The sequence below is a fragment of the Lissotriton helveticus genome, chromosome 5_1, assembly GCF_964261635.1.
Source record: "Lissotriton helveticus chromosome 5_1, aLisHel1.1, whole genome shotgun sequence".
Taxonomy (NCBI): Eukaryota; Metazoa; Chordata; class Amphibia; order Caudata; family Salamandridae; genus Lissotriton; species Lissotriton helveticus.
Window position 1 is genome coordinate 115,532,484 of NC_136065.1, and position 23,888 is coordinate 115,556,371.

General features: G+C 44.5%; 1 protein-coding gene across 5 annotated transcripts in view; it reads left to right on the plus strand.

Annotated features, from left to right (window-relative positions):
* The window catches only part of DENND1A (DENN domain containing 1A), a 1,341,914-nt gene that overhangs the window by 1,044,802 nt on the left and 273,224 nt on the right, over nucleotides 1-23,888 (plus strand). For all 5 annotated transcript variants that reach the window (XM_078641835.1, XM_078641836.1, XM_078641838.1 and 2 more), the window contains exon 19: nucleotides 18,771-18,911. In XM_078641835.1, coding sequence (XP_078497961.1) covers nucleotides 18,771-18,911 — 141 coding nt within the window. The remainder of the gene's footprint in view (nucleotides 1-18,770; nucleotides 18,912-23,888) is intronic.

Consider the following 23,888-nt stretch of genomic DNA (forward strand, 5'->3'; position numbering starts at 1 on the left):
GTCTAAACCGTGTGTTAACCGCCAGATGGAGAAATTCCGATCTGAGGGACCGCATAGGGACATAGGGGGAGACAAGCTTAGCGAGGGCTGGAGGAGAAGAAAGCTTCAAGATTTTGAATGTTAGGCAGAGAGCCTTAAATTTGATTCTCTGTCTGACCGGCAGCCAGTGGAGAGAAGTCAAGACTGCAGAGACAGAGCACTGTCTAGGAAGGCCAACGATGGCACGTGCCGCGGCATTCTGCACCCTTTGCAGTCTAGTAGCCTCCGCCTGATTCACTCCGAGCAACAGCGCACTCCCATAGTCCAGCCGCGAAAGAATGGAGGCTTGGACCACCAGTTGCCGAGTAGGGGGGTCGAAGAATTTGAGGACCGGTCTCAGCCCTCGCAGAATACCATAACAGGTAGCTGCAACCTTCTTCGTGTGGCTGGTAAAGGAGAGTGTAGGATCCAGCCACACCCCCAAGTTCTTAACTTCGGCAGCTGGGATGGGAGTCACCCCCAATTCTGGAGGCCACCACTGATCTCCCCAGAGCTCCGCCTGTTTTCCTAAAATCAGGACCTCGGTTTTTTTGGCGTTTAGCTGCAGACAGTTTGCTCGCATCCAATTTGCCACGGCTATAAGTCCCGCACGGAATCTGGGAGCGTTCACCTCTGGATCACCGCTGAGTGTCACCGCCAGCTGCGTGTCGTCGGCATACGATGTCATGGTAAGGCCACATTGCCTGACGACTGCAGCCAGAGGTTTCACATATAGGTTGAACAGAGTAGGGCTCAACGCAGAACCCTGCGGAACCCCCAGCCCCAGCGGATGGAACGAGGACTGACCAGGTGGAATAGCCACTTTAAAAAACCGGTCCGAGAGGAAAGAGCGAAACCATTGGAGAGCGGACCCCTCAATTCCCACTTCCTCCAACCGTCGAATCAGAATGTCGTGAGACACCGTGTCAAACGCGGCGCTCAGGTCTAATAAAAGGAGCGCCGCAGTTTGGCCTGCATCTAGCACCGTTCGCAAATGCTCGATCATAAAGAGCAGTGCGGTTTCGGTGCTGTGTTGTGCACGAAAACCATTCTGAGTCTCGTCTAGAATGTTATTACGAGAAAGGTGGGCAGACAGGATGGAGTTCACATGTGCCTCAGTAACCTTAGCGGGCCAGGGCAGAAGGGAAATGGGACGATAGTTTTCTGGTAATAGGGGGTCCAAATTAGGCTTCTTTAGAATTGGGCTGACCACTGCCTGCTTCCAGGGAGAGGGGACCACACCCGAAGTGAGCGATAAATTAATCAGGTCTAATATAGGCTCACGGCAGAGGGGGGGAAGGAGTTTAAATAGCTCAGGCTTCAACGGATCTAATGGAGAGCCGGATTTAATTTTGAGGCTCAGAGTATCAAAGGCCTCCTCAGACATTGCTGACAGGGAGGACAGGGTCTCATAAACCGTAGCCATCACACCAGTTTGCTCAGCACCGGGCACAGATGACGTAAATCCTCGATAGATTGTCTGCACTTTCTCCACGAAAAAGGATGCCAGACTTTCACAGTGAGAGTCTGTGCAGATTTCTACCGAGGTGGGCCATTTCCCCATAAGGTCTTTGAGAACCTTAAAAATTAATTTAGATGGATTGGGGCTATTCTGGAACTCGAAGGCGTAGTGTGCGGCCCGAGTTTGACAGATAGTCCTGTGGTAGACCTTAAGCTGGGCAAAATACAGAGATTTCAAGGAAGGATCAAAGGATTTCCTCCACGCCCTCTCAGCTCGCCGGCACGTTCTCTTAAGTTCGGCAAGGGTGTCATTATACCATGGGCTGGGAACTTTCGCGTGGCATTTCGACCAGCGCATCGGTATTAGAGAATCAATGGCGGCTAAGACCCAGTTACAGAACTGCTCATATCCCTGTTCCACATGCAGCAAATTGCCCAGGGGCTGCGCCTCCAAGATCTTAAAAAACTCCTCCAGTTTGAGCTTATGCCAGTTTCTTTTAAGGATCAGTCTGTCCACAGGTTTGAATTGAGGGTCAACTATAGGACATGAAACTTTGACCAACAGATGATCAGTCCAACCTACCACCATCGGGTCGGAAGCCGTAGCTCGCTCCAGTGTAGTAAAAAAGGGGTCAAGGATGTGACCTCCTATGTGGGTGGGGGAGGTAACAAGTTGGTTCAGTTGCATGGCTTCAAGGTCCGCTAGGAAGGTATTAATAGGTGCTAATGACCTCTGATCAAGATGGATATTGAGGTCACCTACGATGTTGAAATTAGCACATCTTGAAGCTAAGGAGCTGACCACGTCAACAAGAGCAGCCTTGAAGACTGTGTCATTCCCTGGCGGGCGGTAGATAAGCATACCGCTAACAGTAAACTGATGACTGAAAGCTATCTTAAAAGAGGCGCTCTCACACGCTGGTAACATAGGTACTAGGGTATCCAAGGGTAGGGTGGCTCTCCAATCTTCTGTCTTCCACGAGTCCTTAATCTTTAAAAATCCAGCCGCATCTTGAAGATAGTGTTGCACGGAGCATGCTGTCATGTTTACCCACTGCACACGTTTTCCGTGGAGTCCATATCTACTAACCTTGTGTGGTTCCTTGGAGTCCCAGCACTTCAAACACCCTCTCGACACAGTCTTGACTCGAGTCATGGTTCTCACACCACTTTGTTAGTATATGGTTTGGTCCCCCCTGAGGCCCTGTGTATTTTGTGCTATTTACTGTTTCTTTGCTAAAGTATTGTGTACATTGTGTTTATTTCCATGTTGGAGATATTGAAACATACAAGAGAGTATTCTATAATAAATGCATATTTTTATTAACTACTTGGTGTGGTTCTTTTCACTGAATCCATACTATAAGATTGCATTCTGGTAAACTAAGCTGCTTTACACTACTTCTGTACTACCGCCTGAAGGCTGCTCTCCACAGCTACCACTTAGAGAGCTTTTCTAAGGTTGTCTAAGACCTCTTAAATCACCATAAGGGCTGTCTGACTGGTGCAAGGTGCCCACTTACATTAGTGGACCTCATATATCAGGCCTGCTTCTCACACATTGCTGCCTTGATGTTGATCGAGGTGGTACTCTGTTTTTGGAGGGTCCAAATCTTCAACATTGATGCAGAGTTCCTTACCTGTGAGGAGATGCCACCTGGTTGGTTTATGGGAAAGCAGCCAGTGACTTAAAGATTTAATGAAAGTAAAGGTCTGGATTCTTGAGGAAAAGAGTATTTATAAGGTACTTCTGTGGCGCGAGCCTAGCGAAAAGGCAGCTTAGTACTGAACATGGTCGAAGACAAGCATAAAGTTATCAAGTAAGAGGAGATGGCACTGGGTTGAGGATGGTTAAAGCATTGTGATGTGGTGTTCTTTAGAGAGGCGAGCCTTCCACACTTTCCTAAGTTAGGGCAACACTGAGGTGGTCCTGATGGATAAGGGGATGCTGTTCCACACCCTAGGAATGCGGTTTGTGAGCAGCGGTAACGTGAGAGCAGTTAGAGGAACATTTCCAGATCGAACGTTAAAAGCAAAGAGGGTATATACACATATCGGCAGCCTCACAGCTCATCGACCGTAGTAAATCGTTCGGGAACGCGCTGACATCAGGTGCAGCGATTTTTCATACAGATTGGCCCCTGACGAAGGTACCAAGGAGTACCGAAAAGCATTGGGCGGAATAGCAACACTGTGTTAAAATTTATAATGCAATGATGAAATGGACATTGTAAATGCAAAATTATATGCAAATGAGAATTATGTATTGACATGATGAAGTAATCAGCACTGAGGGAAGTGTGTAAAAGAGACTAAAGGAAAGAAGCGCGTATTAAAACAACCAATCGTTTTTTGGAATATTGTTTAGTAAAATGTTTTAAAATTTTGAAGGTGTATATCACCAAGTGAACAGTGCGCGACTAAATGGGTGTGTAGACCCATCATAACCAATAGTTCTTAACAAGGAGCGACTACCCTTATTAGCCGCAGCACCAGTGGATACATTTGTATAGAGAGAGCAATTATTGGTGTGCTCCTCACACCCCCATAACCCAGTTCCACATCCTAGGTGCATAGATGGAAAAGGCCTGCTGTCTTGTTTTTTTTCTTTTTTACGCTTCCTAGTCTGAAGTCTGGTGGTCTTCTGGATGCGTGCATGTCGAGAACCACCAGAGACAGCTGCAAGATAAGTAGTGTGCAGGTCCTGATAGCTTTGTAAATGATGCAGGTGGTTTTCAAGAACGTGTGTGAGGCCATGGGGAGAAATTTTTTGAAAATAGTACATTTACTTGCATTCCTGACACTACATCAGTTCAATTTGAGCTAGTAGGAAATCCAATAGTTTTAGGCTACACTAAATAGGAAGGCTTTTTTTCTATATATAAATTATTTTTCCATGTGGTAACACTCCACTCTCAAAACAAACAAAAAATATGTAGATGAGTTTGAGACTCTTCCACCTGTGGTGTAACGAAAGTTTAAGGGCCCCCTGCAATGTAAATGGAGGGCCCCCCTCTGGATTTAATACAGAGCGCTCAGGACTAAGTACTGTGTTGAGGGGCCCCCTGCAGCGTGGGTGGCCCCCCCGCCGGGGATGCGAGGGCCTGTGTTACGCCCCTGACTTCCACAATTGATTGACACATTTGTGCAAAGATTTTTACCTCTAATGCAAGGTGCACAGATTATATGTGAAAAGCCAATGGAATGGTAAATGTATGTATGTAAGAATGTATATCATATTTCCGTACCCAAACCTAGCCAAAGGGTATCGGAGCACCACACATGCTCAAATACAAGCCTAAAGTCAACAAGTGATGGCACAAGCAACTGGGTTGTGGACGGTTAATGTATTTTGATGTAGTGTTCTGTAAAGAGGTAGGTCTTCAACACTTTCCAAAATTAGAGTAACGTTGAGGCGGTCCTGAAGGACACAGAGATATTGTTACCAGATCCTGAGTGCATGAATGGAAACAGTCTTCTGGCTTGTTTTTTTCTTTTTCACACTTCTCAGTTGGAAGTCTGATAGCATCATGGCCGTGCTGGGATCCGCCAGACATGGTGCCCTTGTTTCCAAGATAATCATGGGTGCTGGTCGGATAGCCTTTTAAATGGCGCAACTGCTTTGAAGGATGGTGTGAGCCAGGCAAGGGGACACAATGGAGTTGCATCAGGAGGGTGGTGATGTGATCATATTTCTTCAGGATGCGGTGTGCTGCAGCATGGAGGCTGTTCCCAAGGGGTGCTGGAGTGGTGCCTGGGAGGCCATGACCTAGAGCGTTACCATCATCCAGATGCAAGAGTACAAGGGCTTGAACAACTGTTCTGAAGTATTTTTCTAAAGGAAATTATTTCTCTCTTTAGAAGACAGAACTCATAGCAGACCGTCTTTGATTTTTTGCATTTTGTTCTTTGTGGGTGAGGTTGGCGTCGAGGGTGAATCCAAGTGACTTGGAATTCGGTGAAAGTTGAGGTTCAAAGCCATCACTGTCCTTGTCATTGAGCCCGGATTGTACTGTATCGTGATTATTGTTCTTGGCTTTGCTGGACATGTAGGTCTGGATAATGCACAAGCAGTGTTTGAGGCATTGTCTGAAGCGGTGTATACTTTCCAGTAGAGTGTTGTGTCAATGGCAGATTGGTGACTCTTGATGCTGTTATCTGTGATTAGAGCGATACCAAAGGGGATGATGGACGGAGTGTTTGAGCAAACCAAACACTCACCCGGTCAACTGTTCTGGGTTTAATCCATCATCATTCTTTAGCACACTCCACCACCCCAGTTCAGACATGGCCATATGCAAATCTGTCTGACCCTGTGCCTCATGGGAACAGTCCAGCCCGAGCTGCCCAGCCATGTCTTCCCTGGACCGGAAACAAGCATCCTGGGACCGGTTTCGGGTTCATAACCCTCATCAGCCAGGCTATCTTGAATCCAGTGGCAAAGTGAGCAAGGGACCCACGTCTGGGCATACCCTGCCACACTTAGGGCGAACAAAGCGATACAAAAGGGGATGATGGACGGAGCATTTGAGCAAATCAAACACTCACCCCCAGTCAACTGATCTGGGTTTAATCCATCATCATTCTTTAGCTCACTCAGCCACCCCAGTTCAGACATGGCCATAAGCAAATCAAGTCTGTGATTAGAGTACCAAGAGGCTCCATGTACAGGTTGAAGATGACAGGCGATATTATGGAGCCCTGGAGGTCTCCACATCTGAAGGGGATATTTGTGTTCTGGACATGCCTATGTAAACAACTGGTGTCATTTGGAAAGGTCAGAGGAGAACTAGCAAATGACATTGCCGATGAATTCATTGCAAGACTCCAAGGTCCATAGAGGGTGTGCCAAAGGCGAAGAGTTGGGTAGTTAGTTGCATTGAGATAAAAGCCCCAAGCATGTTTGGGCAACAATGCATTCAACTATTGCATAGACATTTGATAGCTTGAGTAAGACTTTGAAGTCAAGTCCAGATTTTACCAGAGTGTGATACTGACCATGCTGAAGATCATGCCTTCAAGCTTTTTTTTTTCCTTTTAAATTTTTTCGACTGACTAGGTAGGCCTGCCTGAATCATAGATTTCAATCTTAGAGAGGTGGGCACATTTTTTAATTGTATTTCATGCTGAGTCGATTGCATTGTACATTGGCCCTTCAATGCTGTTTTTTATTCTGTTAGAAGCCAGTGGATAGAGTTCCAGACATGGATTAGTTAACTCATGATTTTTAAGGTTATGGCACCATCTTCTGCTTCATGTTACAGTAGTCGGGCGAGGGGGGATATTTTCGAGGATATCTGTAAGGGCAAATGTCCCTAACATTCCTGGGTAGTTGCAGGCTGCATTATTTTCTTCTTTGTTTCTTGAAGATACTCTGCACTTTTGATGACAGTTTAAGGTGCCTCAAATGCCTGGAGACTCTCCAAACTTCAGATTCAGTGCCGCAGAACTACCCCCTGGGTGAGCCTGGAGAATAGACCATTCTTGGCGTCTTACTTTCCAAACCCCTTATACTCAGCCCAGCTGAAGTTTGGTTTTCAGTGTGCTCAGGTGCACTTGGGCGCTTCCTACTGGCATCCTAATATTAATATGCACCTTTTGCTGGCATGCCCCTTGGGGTACATTGGAATATTTGAGTATTGCTAAGGGATCATGATAATGATTGGTCGGCATAAGTTGGCAACACCAATAAGTGAACATGAACCTTTGTCAAAGAGTAAGAATGGTGTTGATAAGGTAATGGACGAGTGCTGCCCAAAGAGGACCCCCATCTACACACTTTTGCTACCTGCTCTTCCTGTGTTTAGTTGGAGAGATTGCACATTGCTTCCTGACAGAGCAGCCACTGGGGTTGGGGGTGGGAGGGAGGGGTCACCAGGAGCCACTGCAAAGAGCTATGTCCAATTCCTCTTTGAGGAGGGTAACCTGAGTCCAGCCTGAAACGCTGGACCTTGTTAAAATGAATATGTTCTGAATCTGGAATTCGAGTGTTTAAATTTATGCGCAGTCTAATTGAAGAGAGCTTGTGATTATTAGAGCAGTTGTTTCACTCTGTAAAGTAATTGGTACTTGCAATTTGCGAGGCAGTAAAAAGTGTTTTCCTTCTGCCAATTTTGATGTACTGTGGCAGTAATGTTGAATTAAACCTTTACACTATAGTAATACGTATGTGAATGTGTTTATTAGTACAGGACAGACAGACAGACAGGCAGACAGTCAGACACAGACAGACAGACACAGACAGACAGACAAGTGAGCAAGCGGACAGGCAGGCGGATAGACAGACAGACGGATAGACAGAATGACAGATAGCATGACAGATAGATAGTCACTGAAAAAACAAAGTTAAATGACATAACTAATGACATCATTGATTAAGTCATCTGTGATGCAGTCTTTGACATCATGTGTGAGGTCATGAGCAGTGTGCCATTCTAGTGAGTTATGGTTGTTTCCATAGCTGGTATTATCATATTTTGTTTAGAATGAAAAACACAACCATCGCATCCTCTCAACCGCAGCTTTTTGTGGCGGAAGCAGGTAGGAAACTTACCATGAAAGTGATCACAGATCTTTTCCTGGATCCACAGGGATCCATCCAGTAGTGCTGAGGGAAGGGGCGCCTGCCCTGGTTTTCTATTAGAGTGACGGTGGCTGTAAATTGGTGGATTACGTGTCGGAGATGGTGATTCTCCTTTGCACAGATGCAGCGTTGATGCCCTTGTGCCGGGTGCATCAGCTTTACACTGGCACCAAAACCTTGTATGTCCAGCTCATCGTGTGCTCAAACTTGTGTGGCTGTTTCGAGCATGGAAAAGTACTTTTTTGTCAATGTCCCTTAATAATAATGGATCACTTGTAATGTATTGGTTTATATCTCGTGACAGATATATATATAATTGGGCTAACACATTTGATTAGACTATATTTCATGGCTTTAATATAATATTCAGTATGTCAAATATTTCATGACTTCCTCCTGTGATTTTGAAATTGCTGGTGCTTGGGAAAATATCAGTCAAGTGGATGAGTAAAGGTATTTACCTTGGTAGACATTTTCATTCCATTTTGTTTTGCACTAAGCATGAATATGGCGTTGAACCCTGTCCTATCTATGCACCAATCATGGCTAAGATGATCCGTGTTCTAAGGGGACATGATACTGGAGGGAGTCCCGCAAATCGTAGCATTATCCGGTACCACCCAACTATACTTCAGGGCCTATGTCCTTTTGTTATTAATGATTGATTGGAGCGATTCATTGGAGCGATTCATTGGAGCGGCTGAACTTGATAGAAAGTGGTACTGAGCCCACACATGACACTTGCATCATATAGACACATGTATAGCGCTTCCCTAGTCAGAAGTAGGCATTCATTAATGAGCCGTGGCATGATGTTTTGCAGCAAACCCTAATTATTTCTGCCATCGATCGGATCCTAACTCAGAACACCCCATCTCTCAGTCCTTAGCCAGTTATGCTGATTGTTTTAATTCTTGCCTGCAATTAAACAAAACGTACAATACCATTGCTATGGACGTGTGTCAGCCGTCACACATCCATTCTGCCTTTTCATTTGTATAAGAGCTAATTAAGTTCCTGCACCATATCACCTCAACACTGTGACCTATTTTTTTGTTTTCTCCTTTTTACAACCTCTGCCTGTTTCCGTGGCAAAATACAATGTAGCTTGAAGACTCGAGTAATCTGTCAGTTGTTAGAGCCAAACAGCAGCAGCTATTCCAAAAGGCTCGAGTTAAAGAAAAAAAAAACGTAACAAAGCCAGACAAGAAATCCGCCTAGCGCAAGTGCGCGTAGCCAGGGTGACCCCGGGATTATAATCAAGAGCCCGGCGTGCCCTCGGCGCGCTACAGCCCAGGGTTTGAATTGCAAATTTGGCACGCGCCGGTGACCTGTGGGGGGGTCAGCCTGGTCGATGCGAGGGCTCTCTTTAATATGGCGGTCGAGCCGGAGCGGGGTCGCCTTCCCGTCCCTCCTTCACCTCCAGAGCAGAATTTCAAAGCTACCGAAATAGAAGTTTTCAGAGGCGCTTTCTTGCGGGCGGAAACTCATTGTTAGCCGACGGGTTGACATTTCAGACCCCTTTTTCTTGCACTTTTTCAAGGCAGAGGACGTCTTGTGCATTTTGTGGCGGGATCAAGTGGCTGGTTGCTGTCTGCCGCAGCGCCGCCTTTAATGCGTGCGGGGAGGGTTAGGACAGGGCCAGGCTCCTCTCCCAGACAAAGAGGAGATGAATTATGCATTCCCATTAACTCTCACTCCTGGAGTTACGGACACCTGCCCTCTACAAATTCTTAAGGGTGCTTCCGTCAGAGGATGCTAATGTTCGGTGTGAAGTCGTCTTAAACCAGATTTGGCGCATTGGTGGACTGGTGCCATATAATGCAGAAAAACAGCCATTCACCTTTAAAACAGGTGAAGAGGGGAGCTTCTAATCATCCGTGATGCTGCTATAATTAGGGGTGGGTCGAGCTGTTTTGCTCCAAACTTTGCAAAGTTCTGGGGATTTTTTTGCTGCTTAATCTAGTTCGCAGAGTTTGGGAAGTGTACATGAAAATTGTGAATTTTAAGACTGTATGTGACACATATATTCGTATTTGATGCTTCGAAAAGGTGCAAAACGAATGTGATTTGCATAAAACGCTTTTCTTCTCCTGAGCGGCGTTGTGCAGAGAAAAATCCTGCATACATTTCCCAGCATGGAATTATGATGCAGATATGCAGACATCTTGAGTCGCACTCCACTGGTCGAGTTTAGATTACCTCTGGCCTTTGAAAGTGAACATTATCTTCTTGTCGAAAGAAAAACTTTGCACTAGAAGATTGTAGGAAAACTGAGAAAATCGCAAACCATCCGACAGGAGAAATGATGAAACTTTGCAAAAATTAACAAGCAGAAACATAAAAACTTTGCACACTCCGACGCTGGGTCAACAGTCGCGAGGATTTGTCTTAGGAAAATTCTGTGTTTATGCATGAAAGTCAACTTTTTGGGCGCTTTATACTATAAAACGACATACAATGATTTCCGTTTGGGTGGTTATAAAAGAAGGGGTGTCTTCCTTTGTTTTTTCTGAGTGAATCTTTGTTTTCATAAATTAATTTGCTTAAAAAAATTGCCGTCATTACCTGCCTTTTTGCCTGTCCTGGATATATCATTTTTGCCACAGGAGCCCCGAGAGCCCTCCAGGATTGACTTAGGAGAAGTCTGCAGTAGAGTATAGAGACCTACCACTTATACTTCATTGTTACATACATCTTTGCAGTAGTATTTTATGGGGCTTGTCATATCAAGGCAGTGGTGTTGGAGTTTCTGAAGGCCTTCGCTTTTGATCAACAGGATTACCTTTCCGTTTCACAAACTTAACACACTTAAATCTCAAACACTTTACATATACATACCTCCCAGCCTTTATGGACTGTGGGCTCTGACATTTTACTCTTTCAGGCCTCAAACGATCGAGCTTGTCCTCAAAAATGAGATATTTACCCAGCTTTGGAGTTTTTTAGATGCCACAGAACAAACAGGCATTGGCAATAGACAGCGGAGATGTATTTTATACTGCATAGGATTTCATATAACATACATCGACCATTGCCAGGATGAGACAGAGAATCAGCTTGGAGCCGGGAGCTCCTCACACACAGACCATCATGTCCGCACTCCACCCAACCTTCCCTTCCCGGCTGTTTCATCAGGGATTGATCATTTCAGTTGCTCACCAAATCAGATTCTAGCTTGGTGGGTAATGCTGAATGGCCATTCACAATCTTTCATCCTCGTATTTCTCTGCTTATCTTATGCCTCACTCATTAACTACCTACTTGATTTGGTCTCAGGCGCCTTCACACTGCTGCAAAATGGCTTTTTTTCACACTGCTGCAAACTGGCTTTTTCTTTTTATCGCAAAAAGAACAATTGATGAACAGAATGCAGAACAATGTCATACACTCACCCCTAGTATAAAGATCTGGGCCTAACCCATCGTTTTTTTGCTCAATATGCCCTGCCATTCCAGTTTGGACCCAGCTGTATGCAAATCAGTCTTGACCCTGCGCCCTATGGTAACTGTCCAGCCCGAACTGCCAGGCCAGGTCCTATCTGGACTGGAAACAAGCCTTCTAGGACCGGTTTCGAGCTTTCAGCCCCCATCAGCCAGGATAGCTTCACTCCAGTGGCACGGAGAGCACGGGACCCAGGTCTGGGCATACCCGTCCCACTCGGGATGACAAATGCAAAAAGAACAGTTGATGGACAGAATACAGAACAATGTCATACACTCAACCCAGTACAGAGATCTGGGCCTAAATTAATCGTTTTTTTGCTCAATATGCCATTCCAGTTTGGATCCAGTCATATGCAAATCAGTCTTGACCTTGCACCCAATTGGAACAGTCCTGCCCGACTGCCAGGCCAGGTCCTACCTGCCCAGAAACCGGTCCCAGGATGCTTGTTTCCGGTCCAGGGAGGACCTGGCTTGGTAGTTCGGGCTGGACTGTTCCCACAATGAACAGGGTCAAGAATGATTTGCATATGGCTGGGTCCAAACTGTGGTCGTGTGGCGAGCAAAAAAACGATGGATTTAACCTAGATCCTTATGACTGGGGAGAATAATTGCATTGTCCAGCATTTCGTCCATCAATTCTTTCTTATGCATATATTTTTTTAATCTGCTCCCCCATTCCCTTTTAACATGGCACTGGCAGCTATTCTCGACATGGTTCTATATGTGAATGGTTTAGGTACTTAAACATTTGATTTCTAAGGCATAAAAATGTCATAAAATCCTTTAGGAACATTTGCAGTAATAATATCAAAAGCCAGGCTGTTCTTGCAGGGCGTGCTCAAAACATAAATGAATGAGGTAATGTGATAATCGGGAATGCCTAAAATTCGATGTGGATTCGCAACTCGTGTTTGAAATGTTGGAATGAGGAAGGATGGTTTGAAATGAGATGGAGACGGCAGAAATTCAGCAACAACCTTCAAGAACTCCAGGAAACATTGTGTGTTTCCTATACCTTGAAAGTAATGGCAGTTTTCGGACCCTATTGTCAGTAATTGGATGCCTCCGCTAGGTGGTGCCCTAAGGTTGTTGCCTTACCTCGGTCTATGGAAGCCCCAGCTCTGTGAGGTGGTACCCTACGACACGATTGTTGCCTTACCTCGGTCCATGGAAGCCCGAGTTGGGGAGGTGCTGTCCTACGACACAGTAGTTGCCTTACCTCGGTCCATGAATGCCCAAGCTGCGGTAGGTGGTGCCCTATGACCCCGTTGTTGCCTTACCTCTGTTTATGGAATCCCTACCTCTGGGAGGTGGCCCTACAACACGGTTGTTGACTTACCTTGTTCTATGAAAGCCCCAGCTCCAGGAGGTGGTGCCCTATGACACTTGTGAGGCGGTGATAGTGCATACATCGCATTGTGTGCTCCTGACACACTAGACGCCACCATTGGGAGAAAGCATGGAAGGTAAGGTAAGCAAGAAGGAATAGCTCTCCGCTGCATATTAGATATACCAGTCACAGATCGCACATGTACTTGGGTTAATAAATGCTCCGGATTCTAATAAAGTTCTTTATTTGAGTAGACAGAGCCACATGTAGTTAGAAAATCCTAAAGAGGTAATCACACATTTAGAGGTACTTGACCTGCCCATTTCAGTGCTTCCTTAGCAAAGTGCCCCGGGATAAGCGAGCAATTGAGGGCTTTTATATAAAATGCAAAACCTCAATTGTTCTTGTTGATCTAGTACATTCGAGGCTCCGTTCTCTTCTAGATTAGGGATCTACTGGCCACAACCCAAAGATGAAGAACAGAGCTAACAATGTGTGTGGTAGACCAGGTACGTGAGCTCTGCATAGGCTCAAGCCTCCAGACTCGGCTCCTTACCCTGCCAGGACTATGTCTTCCACAGCTTGCGGTCAGAATGTGTGTTCCTCCCTGGGAGCGCTGCCACTTTTTCATGAGGTATCTGGCCCACTCACCTTTCCGAGGTAGGCATCATGACCCAACTGGGCCCTAGGACTCTTCCTTCGAGATTTCGAGAGCTTGTCTTCCATATAAGCATGAAAACCCCACTCCTATATACAGACATTTCAACCTTCAGCTCATGAGGAGCTGAATATATCCTCATTGGTGACACAGTCACGCTGGGTCACAAAAACCTTTGTCACAAAAAGCAATCTTTTTAGAAATGTGTATTAAACTCAACTTTTTGTGTGTGTACAAATATCTGAAGATTCCATACATTCGGAATGAGGGGAAATTGTATATCCCTGCAGTATCTTACCTGAAATGCCTTAGAATTATTCCTCATTTAAACAATTTAGAGGAATAATTCATCTATCCTGAGCAGGGGTTACTCAAGTCCCTTGCAGTAAGGAATCAGGGCAGCATTAATCAGATATAATTCACCATTCTCCATTTTCCCTTTGACAGTGCCATCTCTTCTTCCTCATTTCTCGCACATTCAGATGTCCTCCTAACTGTTCTAGGCGATATCTGGTCCACGCCACATTCATTCCAGGCCAAGGGATTCCTAGAGTCCACCACAAATATCAGTGTTCAGGTGGACTACTTCTCATTGGTTTGCCACCCTGGTAGGTGGCACACCCCTCTCAACAAGTTAACCTCTAGGGATTTTCCTCCTTCGTAGCTGGATGGGCGGCAGGGATGAATCAAAGAATGTTCAACTTACCTTAGGTTATCCTTGCCAATACCTGCTCTAGCGTGACGTATGCGGAGTCTACACTGATCTCCTGTCATCTCAAGCACTGACCTATCTTTTCCTTGGGTATAGTCAGTGTCCCACTTGCTTTGTCTCTGCAGGCCTTGCTCTTCCACGCTTCACCTGTCCAGCACACACAAAGGAACACTGCTTTCCCCTTCAGGCTCTTCATGTGACATTCTACCCTGCAGTCACAGGCGGTCAGAATATTATCAGCACATGCTTCATTTACACGCTCAATCTAATTTCCATTCACATTGTTATATAGATTGTTATCATTCAGATAAAACGGTCATGGATTCATCTCTGGGAGCTGTCTCAAGACATTCTCCAGATCTGTTGCTTGCACCATCCAGCCTACTTCAGCCTTTTTTTATGTTACAAAAAACACTCTCAAGTTGTTTTAGGTGAACTGTTGATGAAAGAAACTGTGGGTATCCAGACCATCCTGAAGCAGTCTGTTGCATTCACTGATCTTGCTATTATTAGTAACACATACATTCTAGATATTGCTCAGGCTCTGAAGTCAACATTTCTTCTTGGAATGGGTATGTCTTCATACTGATAAATGCAATATTTACTCTTACCATGTCTAATATTCATTAGAGCTACAGAATGCACATCACATATTAAGGAAACTTCATCTCAACTCTAAGCTTTGTGAAAACAGCCACCAAAATTCCAACTTTAGCTCCAATCTTCTTCCTGAACTTTAGGGTAACAATTGGCCTTGAAATTTTTGGTAGCATTTGACCATTAATGATATTATAGCACTTTGTTACTCACTTGTGAATTGCTTTGCCAGTTAAGTGGATCCTCAGCATCGTAACCTGCGGGGACTAGTTGCTGGTGTGATCATCCGCCATGACACCTTGAACAATGTCACCCTACAGATATTACCTTTATTCTGTTGCTTCTTTCTTCTGCAGTGGAACTGAATGTGGAGCCTACTTGGAGGTGCTTAAGATGGTTGCGAATGGGCTCAGCTTTCCTGGCAGAGTCCAGAGCTCTGCTAAATTGTGATCTACACCATAGTGTGCCACCACTGGTACTGGGAGTGGTGACTGCTCTAAGGTCAGACTGAGGCAATTGGTGGCAGTTTGTTATTGATTGGCTTATGCAGCCATTTCTCCCTTGAACATTGTGACAAACCTATAGAATAAAAGTGGCTCTGCCATATACAAATGGACATCTAATTAAGGAGGTTCCAGATAAATGTAAAACAACAAATAGTACTTTGCGGTGCCCTCAAGGTACCAAGCGCCTCAGCCACTTGGAGGGTATAGTTCCCAGGGGAAACTCTAGGGATAAACCTAATCACACAAAAGAGTACCAAGGTATCTGAGCCCAGCGACCTCTGACCCCACATACACGTTCCTACACACGTAACGAGATTTGTTCTGAAACATCGGCCAAATATAAATGAAAACCGTATGATTCCACTCCGAAGTAGGAGATGACACGCCCAAAGATGCAAAAGGCGAGTTGTACAAAGATTTGCAGGAATCGATCCGAACCACATAATTAGTGTTGGACCTGAAAGGCCTTGATAAGCCTTAAAACACTTTAGATGTGGATTGTGCAATGCTGTGATATCGATCTCACACTTTGTGTTCGGCCCTTTGTGTTCGGGCCTTACAGTGCACACAAGGCTTGTCGTGTTCCCTCGGTAACTTGCTGTATCAGTTCATACAGGCCAACTCCCAAAATTAGACCGACTCATAAACATGACCAAGATGGCATGGCACATGCTTCAGTGTGTGCCGTCTAAAGTGTAATCCGTCAACATGCATACATGGAGAGCCCTTGAGGGTCTGGTTCAATCATTTTGTTTAGCCACAGGTGTGTGAATACCTTCCTTCTGTCTGAATCTTGTCAGCCCAGCCATACTAGCTGTTCTACAGTGACATGCTTGTTTGAGGGCCTTGCCTCTCATATGGGAAGATCAATCATAAATCATAATTTTCCCAAATAAACTAGATATTTTCAGTGACTTCAATTATTTGTCATAAATAGATTGCATCTGATTTCTAAATGGATTTCACCAGTTTCTCCCAAACAAGCCTATTAATTACTCCTCTTTAGAACAGGGAAACACATTTTGTCTCCACAATATAGGACCCTGTTTTATAAAATTAAATGCTATCACATGTGATGGGGTCCTTTCCCAAGGTAGCCTGAGTCAACTCATGGACCTGCCCCTCCATTCTGGACCAGAGCACCAGTCCTGTTGAGGAAGGCAATGACCTCCAAGCCCTAGATTTTCTCAGCCTTTAAATGCAGTGATTGTATTGATGGGTCAAAGTGTCTGAATCACTTTCCCATGGTGACAGTGGGTCATGACCGGGACCGCCCTCCAGGCCTCCCAACAAGTGGCTTTTACGGTTAGTCACTTACAGTCATTAGTTTGCTCTGTTGTGCCACTTTTGAAAAAATCTAATCACGCCTTGGGAGTTATTTGCGATGTGTACATGCACTATACCCTAAATCTGAACTCCATTATAGACAATAGGGAGTTAATAAAAGTTTATGCCTTAGCTAGTTTTTACGCATCTTGAACGTATGATATTCATAATTTTTTCTATGCCTACAGTATGATACATTTCTCCTCTTATCATTTATAATTTTACCACAGTGTGACTTGGCAGAAACTCCTTAATTCTAGAAGTGAAAATATCTGAGTTTCTGTGCAAAAATATCTCTCTTCTTTACATCTTGTTACAAGTGGTGTCAAATTACACACTGTGTGATACCTAGTACAACCCTGCAAACTCCCTACCTGACAAGACCAGGTACTTTTACCTCCCCTTTACTGACCATGTAAGCATAGATTCGAAATGCAGCTCAACGGCTTACATTTTTACTGAATGTTATTTCTTTTTGAAAAGCATGACAATGTGCGACCGCAGAGCGGGACAGACCTACTTGGGTATATGCCAAGACTCTTGCCCAAATTGGGTGCTGGTGATTTCCCTTAGGAGATTCCAATTCTATTTGAAGAAGAAGCCTCTCTCACTGCTTTGTGTATGCTTAATCATTAGCACCCCCTCCCCACCCTGGTAAGATGATACCACCACAGTGGGCTCGACCTCGCAGTAGAGGGAGTTCTTAGATAAAACTTTACTACACAGAAAAGGATCCAGGTTACTATAAAATTCACAGAGGTCCACCACTGTTATCTCCTTTATTAGTGGGTACCTCTGGTAAAACTAAAAACAGTAGTGTGATGGAATGTAGGCATATGGTCCCACCATCAATTGTAGGCCAACATGTTTCTTCCCTATTCCCAGCCAATACAGGTCATGGGTATTCTTCAGGGCAGAGGGACCCCTAACAAACTGACCTGCTTAACGTCAGTCAAATTATAATGTCAAAGAAAGTCCTGCCTTGGCACTGAGTCACTCTTCCCATTTATGTAGCAATTCCAGTGTCTGGGACACAGACCGTGGCTAGACGGACAGCACAATACACCTCTTGACGAATGTGTGACTACAGAGGGTATCATCTCCTTCCAGACCATGAAGCTTGGTAAAAAATACTCTGTGCCAAGGTAGGATTCTCTTAGTACCACCCTGGTGGTATGATCTTATCAGGGTGGGGAGAGGTCACCAATGCTGAAGCATGCCACAAAACAGTAAGTGAGGCTTCCTCTTCCAAAAGAATTGGAATATCCGACAAGGGAAATATCCAGCAACCAATTTGGGCAATAGTATTGGCACCGACCTCAGTAGGTCTGTTCCGTTCTGCCTTCACTCCCTGCCGTGAGTTCCTGATTAAATATGAAGGGTGTTGTTGGTATACCTCCACCTCTCCCCCTTTGTGTTCTGAAATGCTGTTTCTTTTAAGCATGAGTTGAATTTGGGTGTCTTCACGCCAGTGAGACCATACAATGGGCTATCACCCATGTGACTTCACAGGGACAGGTGATGTATTGTTTTTTCAAGGGCACAAGCTGCCTCTCACCTCCTTAGTTTAAAGTTGTTTAGTCCACTGGTCTGGTGCCCTTTGCCCATATGCCAGTAATGCTGTCACTGCCCCCCCCCCTTGTCTATGCCCTGCTTTGAGCTTGAGTTTGCCCAAGAGGAGTGGACGAGAGGAGACCCAGTGGCGGTGACCAAGCCCCGCTGGGGTTGGCCACTAGTGAAGTTCTGCTCGGAGATGTCATTGATGAGAAGGGCGAGCGATGGTAGCTCAAGAGTTTATAATTATGTCTTTACCTTTCACGGTCCAGTTCCATGAGGCCCTTCTGGGCCTCCTTTCTGACCCAGAATTCCAGAGGGGTATCTAATAAATATAGGGTTTTATAGAACACTCAGTAAACAATGGCACAGTAGTCCAAAGATGGCCTCCTTGCTTTCCACCTCTTGGTTAAATGTGGTGGGTGTCTTCCTCTGGCTCGTTTCATTCTGGACTCTTAGATCGGTGCCTGGGGATGGTTTCTCGCTTGCGGTCCTGTACAAGAACCTATGTGCATGTTTTCGCCTTTGTTATACTGTTTGTAACCCCCAACTGCGCTTTCCTCTTCGTCCAACCATTAGGACTTTGCTGACAACGCGGAGAATGGAAGTTGTGTAACCGCTGACGACCCACTCCCAAGGACGGCTCCGTCGCCTCTGCTAGACAAAAGAGATTCCAAAATGAAAGACGAGCGGCGTCCAATCACCGTACATTTTGGGCAGGTAAGATTTTGAATGTTCAGCCATTGGCTGTTTGCTGGCTGACGCAGTGCATCCGGTTATCAAAGGAAGTTTGCGGCGGGCAGTTAGCGGCCCTGTGAGGATTATTAATATATTTGCCATAGTGGATACACTTGGCTTCTTGTGTAGTGCCTTGTTCCTATGGGAAGGTGCTAGTCATTTTGCTGATGATGTAACAAGTTAGTTTTACTGCATAAACCATGTAATTGTTTCCAGAATGTTCTGCAAATGTATAGGGTAATTCACATGGCCCAGTATCTCTCTGGGATATACAAGTCACAGGTGTGAATACCAGCAGGGTAGTTTCAGTCTTTCATCCTTAGGCAGTTGTTGGCATATCACTTGGTTTCTGAAACCTTCGGATGAGATGTTCCAGGTAAAGATCCCCGGATGACAAACACCACAATAATGGTGTAGTTGGTTGTTTTGCTTTTAACATATTCTATATTATTATTGTCAGGGTGGCTATACAAACACTACTTTTAGTTTTACTTTTACCTTTAGTTTTCTCTGAGACATCGGTTGGTGGTATACCCTTTTCAACATGATATTGTGTTTGTAAATGAATTCTTAACCAGTGGGTTTCACACAACACTGACATGCATGACAGGGCATGAAGGAACTGCTAGGATTCGGCTTCAACTGCGATAAACAGTTAACATTATTCTGATCACAAAGCACCGTGCTCTTATTCCAACATGTCCCGTGCCCTTTTTGAGCAATAAATCAAGTAAAGTAAGGCGGTGGACTGTTCCAGCCAATCTGATTGGCTGCTCAGTGACTAATGAAACTTTAATGGAAATGAACTGCCAATCCTATTGGTCGCTCAGCTGCCATTTTGATGAGGTAGACTGCGTGCAGGCAAATCTGATTGGTGTGGGGAAACTTTATACTTTCAAACAGCACCTTCTGAAAGCACAGTTCCACCAGCGGGAAGATTGATCACTCAATACGTTGCACCACCCAGTGCTACTCTGGTGGACTGTTCCCCCCAACCAAACTGTGATTACATGTTCCTTTGGTATGATCAGGGTCACTAGAATAATGCTATTCTGCGGCTGCAGCGGTCTTTGCCACTTAATGCATGATCTGATGCATAATTTGAAGATTTTAACAAAAAAGTTTCCTACTCAAAGGATCAAAAGTTACTGAAAATGCAGCAAAGCATGTTGCTGTACAGTGGAAGGCACTTCGCAAAGGTTGACTGTTCACATTTCAGTTGCATATTGCTGTTTCTAGGTGTTAAACTAGTACTAGGCAGTACTGTCCAGGCAGTGTTAATGTGTAAAAATTATAACAAATCAACTGGTACTATCTCAAAATGTTCCTCCTCATAATTTGCATTTTCTTGCCACATAATTTAGTTACCCGTGCCACATAATTTGGTCCTCCCTTGCCAAATACCTACAGTGGTACTTGGTATGAGTGAATCTTAAAATGAAAATGTTTTTTGAGTGCCATCGTGTTTGGAATTTTATTAACTGGTACATGTATATGTTTTGACACAACCTCTGCTTATAATGTTGGGTCTATTGGATGTTGGATACTGCTATCGAAAATAGTATTTTTCAATTCCTTCTTCATAACAGAAGCCATCTTTGGAAACCATTTAACTTTCTTATGTAGAAAAATACTCTCGGAGTAGAGCAGGTGGCTGATGACATGTCCTTCCTCATTGGTATAAGATGGGATGAGCCAATTTCTGATCCATCAGTAATTAAACAGACTTTCTTACCCTCTCTCTCTACACACACACACACACAATGGCGACCCCCTTCTTGAATGCTCATGATGCTGTCACTTTGTTATGCTGAGCTGAAAATCTGAAGACATGCTCTAGAAGTCCAAGACAAGAAGCCTGACGAGGCTGGTCTTCCATCCATAAAACCAAAGTGTTTTGATGATATATGTTTAAGGTTGGCCTATAATGGCTTCTCTTCAGCTCACATTGACAAGGAAAAAATGATTGCCCATCATTATTCTTTTCTTTTTATAAAAAGGTTTTGCGCTCGACCTCGGACCTGGAGATCTGGGTTAGAGTCTCGGTAACGACGCCAAAACCTCCTGTGATTCTGGGCAAATCACTTAATCTCCCCGTGCCTAAAAATGAATGTGTGTCCTCATGTAACGTAACATGTAACGTAACTGGTGCTATGTAAAGCGCTCTGATACCCGATTCGGTTCGGGCCTAGTTCGCGCTATATAAAACTCTGCAAAAAATATATATATATTTCAAATTTACAAACAAACAAATACAAAATCAAGTACAAAACAATGTGTTAGATATTATAGGAGGGACTGACACATGTATTTGTAATCATATATTTGGCATTATGTAACAGAGAGCTGCAAAATGCCCAATCACTTCAGCCAGTTACCCCATATCTTATGTTGTTCATCTGGGTCTCATGCGTCTCATAAATATGTATATTTAGTAACCTACGAGTATCTAGACCAGCCTTCCTTTGGCCACGGTTGGGAGTTCTTCTTGTCTCAGCTGTGCAGTGTCCCTCTTTGCAAGTACCAGCCCCAATCCTAGAATGGCCTTCTCATAGCTATTGAGACCCTGTTCTCGCACAAGGTTCCTCAAAGCAATTTGGGGAGGTAGGGTGAGATGATGATGTAATATGTCTGCGAGCACCCTTTCCACTGCCAACCAGAAAACTCTGGCATTTGTACCACTCCAGACTAAGTGGACTATCTCTTCCTCTTCTTCATGACTTTTGAGACAGATAGGGGAAGTCTCAATGCACATGCACCATAGTCATTGCCTCATGTAGCAGATTTGATGAAAGTCAGGGTCATAAGGGCATATTGCCAGTCGGTGGCTTCTGTGGGGGGGCCTATATCCGCCGCCCAGGCCTGCTGAAACGGGCTCAATGAGTTCATCACTAATGACCAGCATGCTTAAGTGATTAACTTTCTCAAGTTACCAGGGAGAGCATATATTTTGCTTCCAGGGGGTTATGGTACGTTGGTGTGTCTATATTGACATGGGCTGAGGGCGTGACTGATTCTGCTGAAGGACAAATCATATTGGAGTTCACTGCGTGACTTCATAGAATTTTGAGCCACTACTGCCACAAATGTGGAGATCTAAAGTGCAGCAGTGCACCAACATCCTGATAAAGCAGATACTTAAGGGAGACGCGTACCAACCATAATGAGGTTTCCTCAGTTATATCACTCTTCCACTGCATTTGTGACAGCGAATCCTGAGGGAAGGATAGTATGCGGAGAAGTCAGAGGGAATGACTACACCTCACCCTCGCTGTTGAACACCTGTACGGGCGGTAGAAGTGGGCAACAAGTATTGGAGTAGAGTTCCTCTTAATGAAAAATAATAAAATGCATTCCTACTCAAGGGTATCAAATGCTTCTTATGATCCACTAGCAGTATGATGAGAGGATCCAGTGGGAAAGGGTTTACACTTTAAGTAATCTTGGACTTGTGTGGCATAAATCCACTTTGATCATAGTGAATAAGCTTTTGAATAACTATTATTTTGGCTACAATGTTAGCATTTGTATTAATGAGCAAACTACATCTATACGAGTCGTAATGATTTGCTATTTGGACCAGTTTCTGGAGAGCTGCAGTAACTGCTTTGCATAAGCTAAATGGAAGATCCCCTCTCATGAAACAAGTCTCAAATAATACAGAGACCGGTCAAAAGAGATATATCCAGAGAAATAGCTCTAGGATTTAGGATTCCCCCAAGAACCAAATGGGGCTCGGACTTTTCCCCGTGGGGATTTGTTTGACCGCCTCGGAGATTTCCTCTGCTGCGAGTAGATTATGAAGGGGAACACATTCTTCCTGTTTAAGTCTAGTTATGTGAAGAGCAGCTTGAAATCAGACATCTCTCTCAGAAAATTATTCTTGCACCATAGACTCCTCTATAGTATCTGGCAAACTGCTGAGGTATCACAGTTGATTCCATAATGACATTTCTATCTTCACTTAGGAATCCACCAAATTGTCTACTCTTCTAATCGCTCTGATTCAGACAGTTGTACAAATGTCCCTGTTTTTTCATCTGCTCTTCGAAGACATTGTCAGTATTTCAGTTTGCAAGGCTCAGCTCATGGACGTTCCCTTCCCGTATTGGTCCTCCAATTCTAGAATGGTTGATTCAAATCAGATGAGTTTCACCAGATTGGCACACTTAATTTAAGTAGTGTAGCCGGCGCTCTACCTCTTACCACCAGTTTGAACTGATCTGGTGTTGGTTTGCAAATATTGCATAATTTAGTTAGTAACTCACTGAAAACCTCCCTAGTCCGTGACCACGCGTTGAGCCACCACATACCTTGCTGCCCCACTTGCTCCTCTACGTATCGTGAATTCAAGTGGTTACAGAAGATGTTTTTTTGGATAAGGGGAACAACTTGATCATATTGTTTTGTGCCAGTATGTAGTGCACCTCCCTTTATTTTGTTGAGGAGACCATTAACCTTTCGGGTGAGGCTCCCAAAATGCATTTGGTATCACCATGAGTCGGTGTCTACTACACTCTCTGTTAAGTTGCTGAGTGTAAAACCGAATGCAAATGTGTGTACATATAATCAAACCTTAAAGAACTTCAGTGTGAACAATGACCTATTACTCCCTACCCTACTGCATACTTCTGTGAAGTATATATATTGCATAACATAAGGCAGCAAAGTCACCTCCTTTTAAAAAAAAACAACCACTAGTATTGCCTCCACTAGGTTACACACCAACTGGTGTAAAGCAAAGGAAACTAGAACTGAGAATGAAACTTATGAACATTGCACCATGCTTCCAGAACGCTGGTGCCTACCATGTTCAGTCAGTGGGAAATCAAGTCCTTTCCTGCTCATCTTTCAAGGGGTCAACCAGACAGGTTCTAGCACAGGGGCTTACGTAACCAACCTTCTCCATTGACCCTCGAATGTAGTAGATGAGTGCTTATTACGCAGCAGAAAGACAAG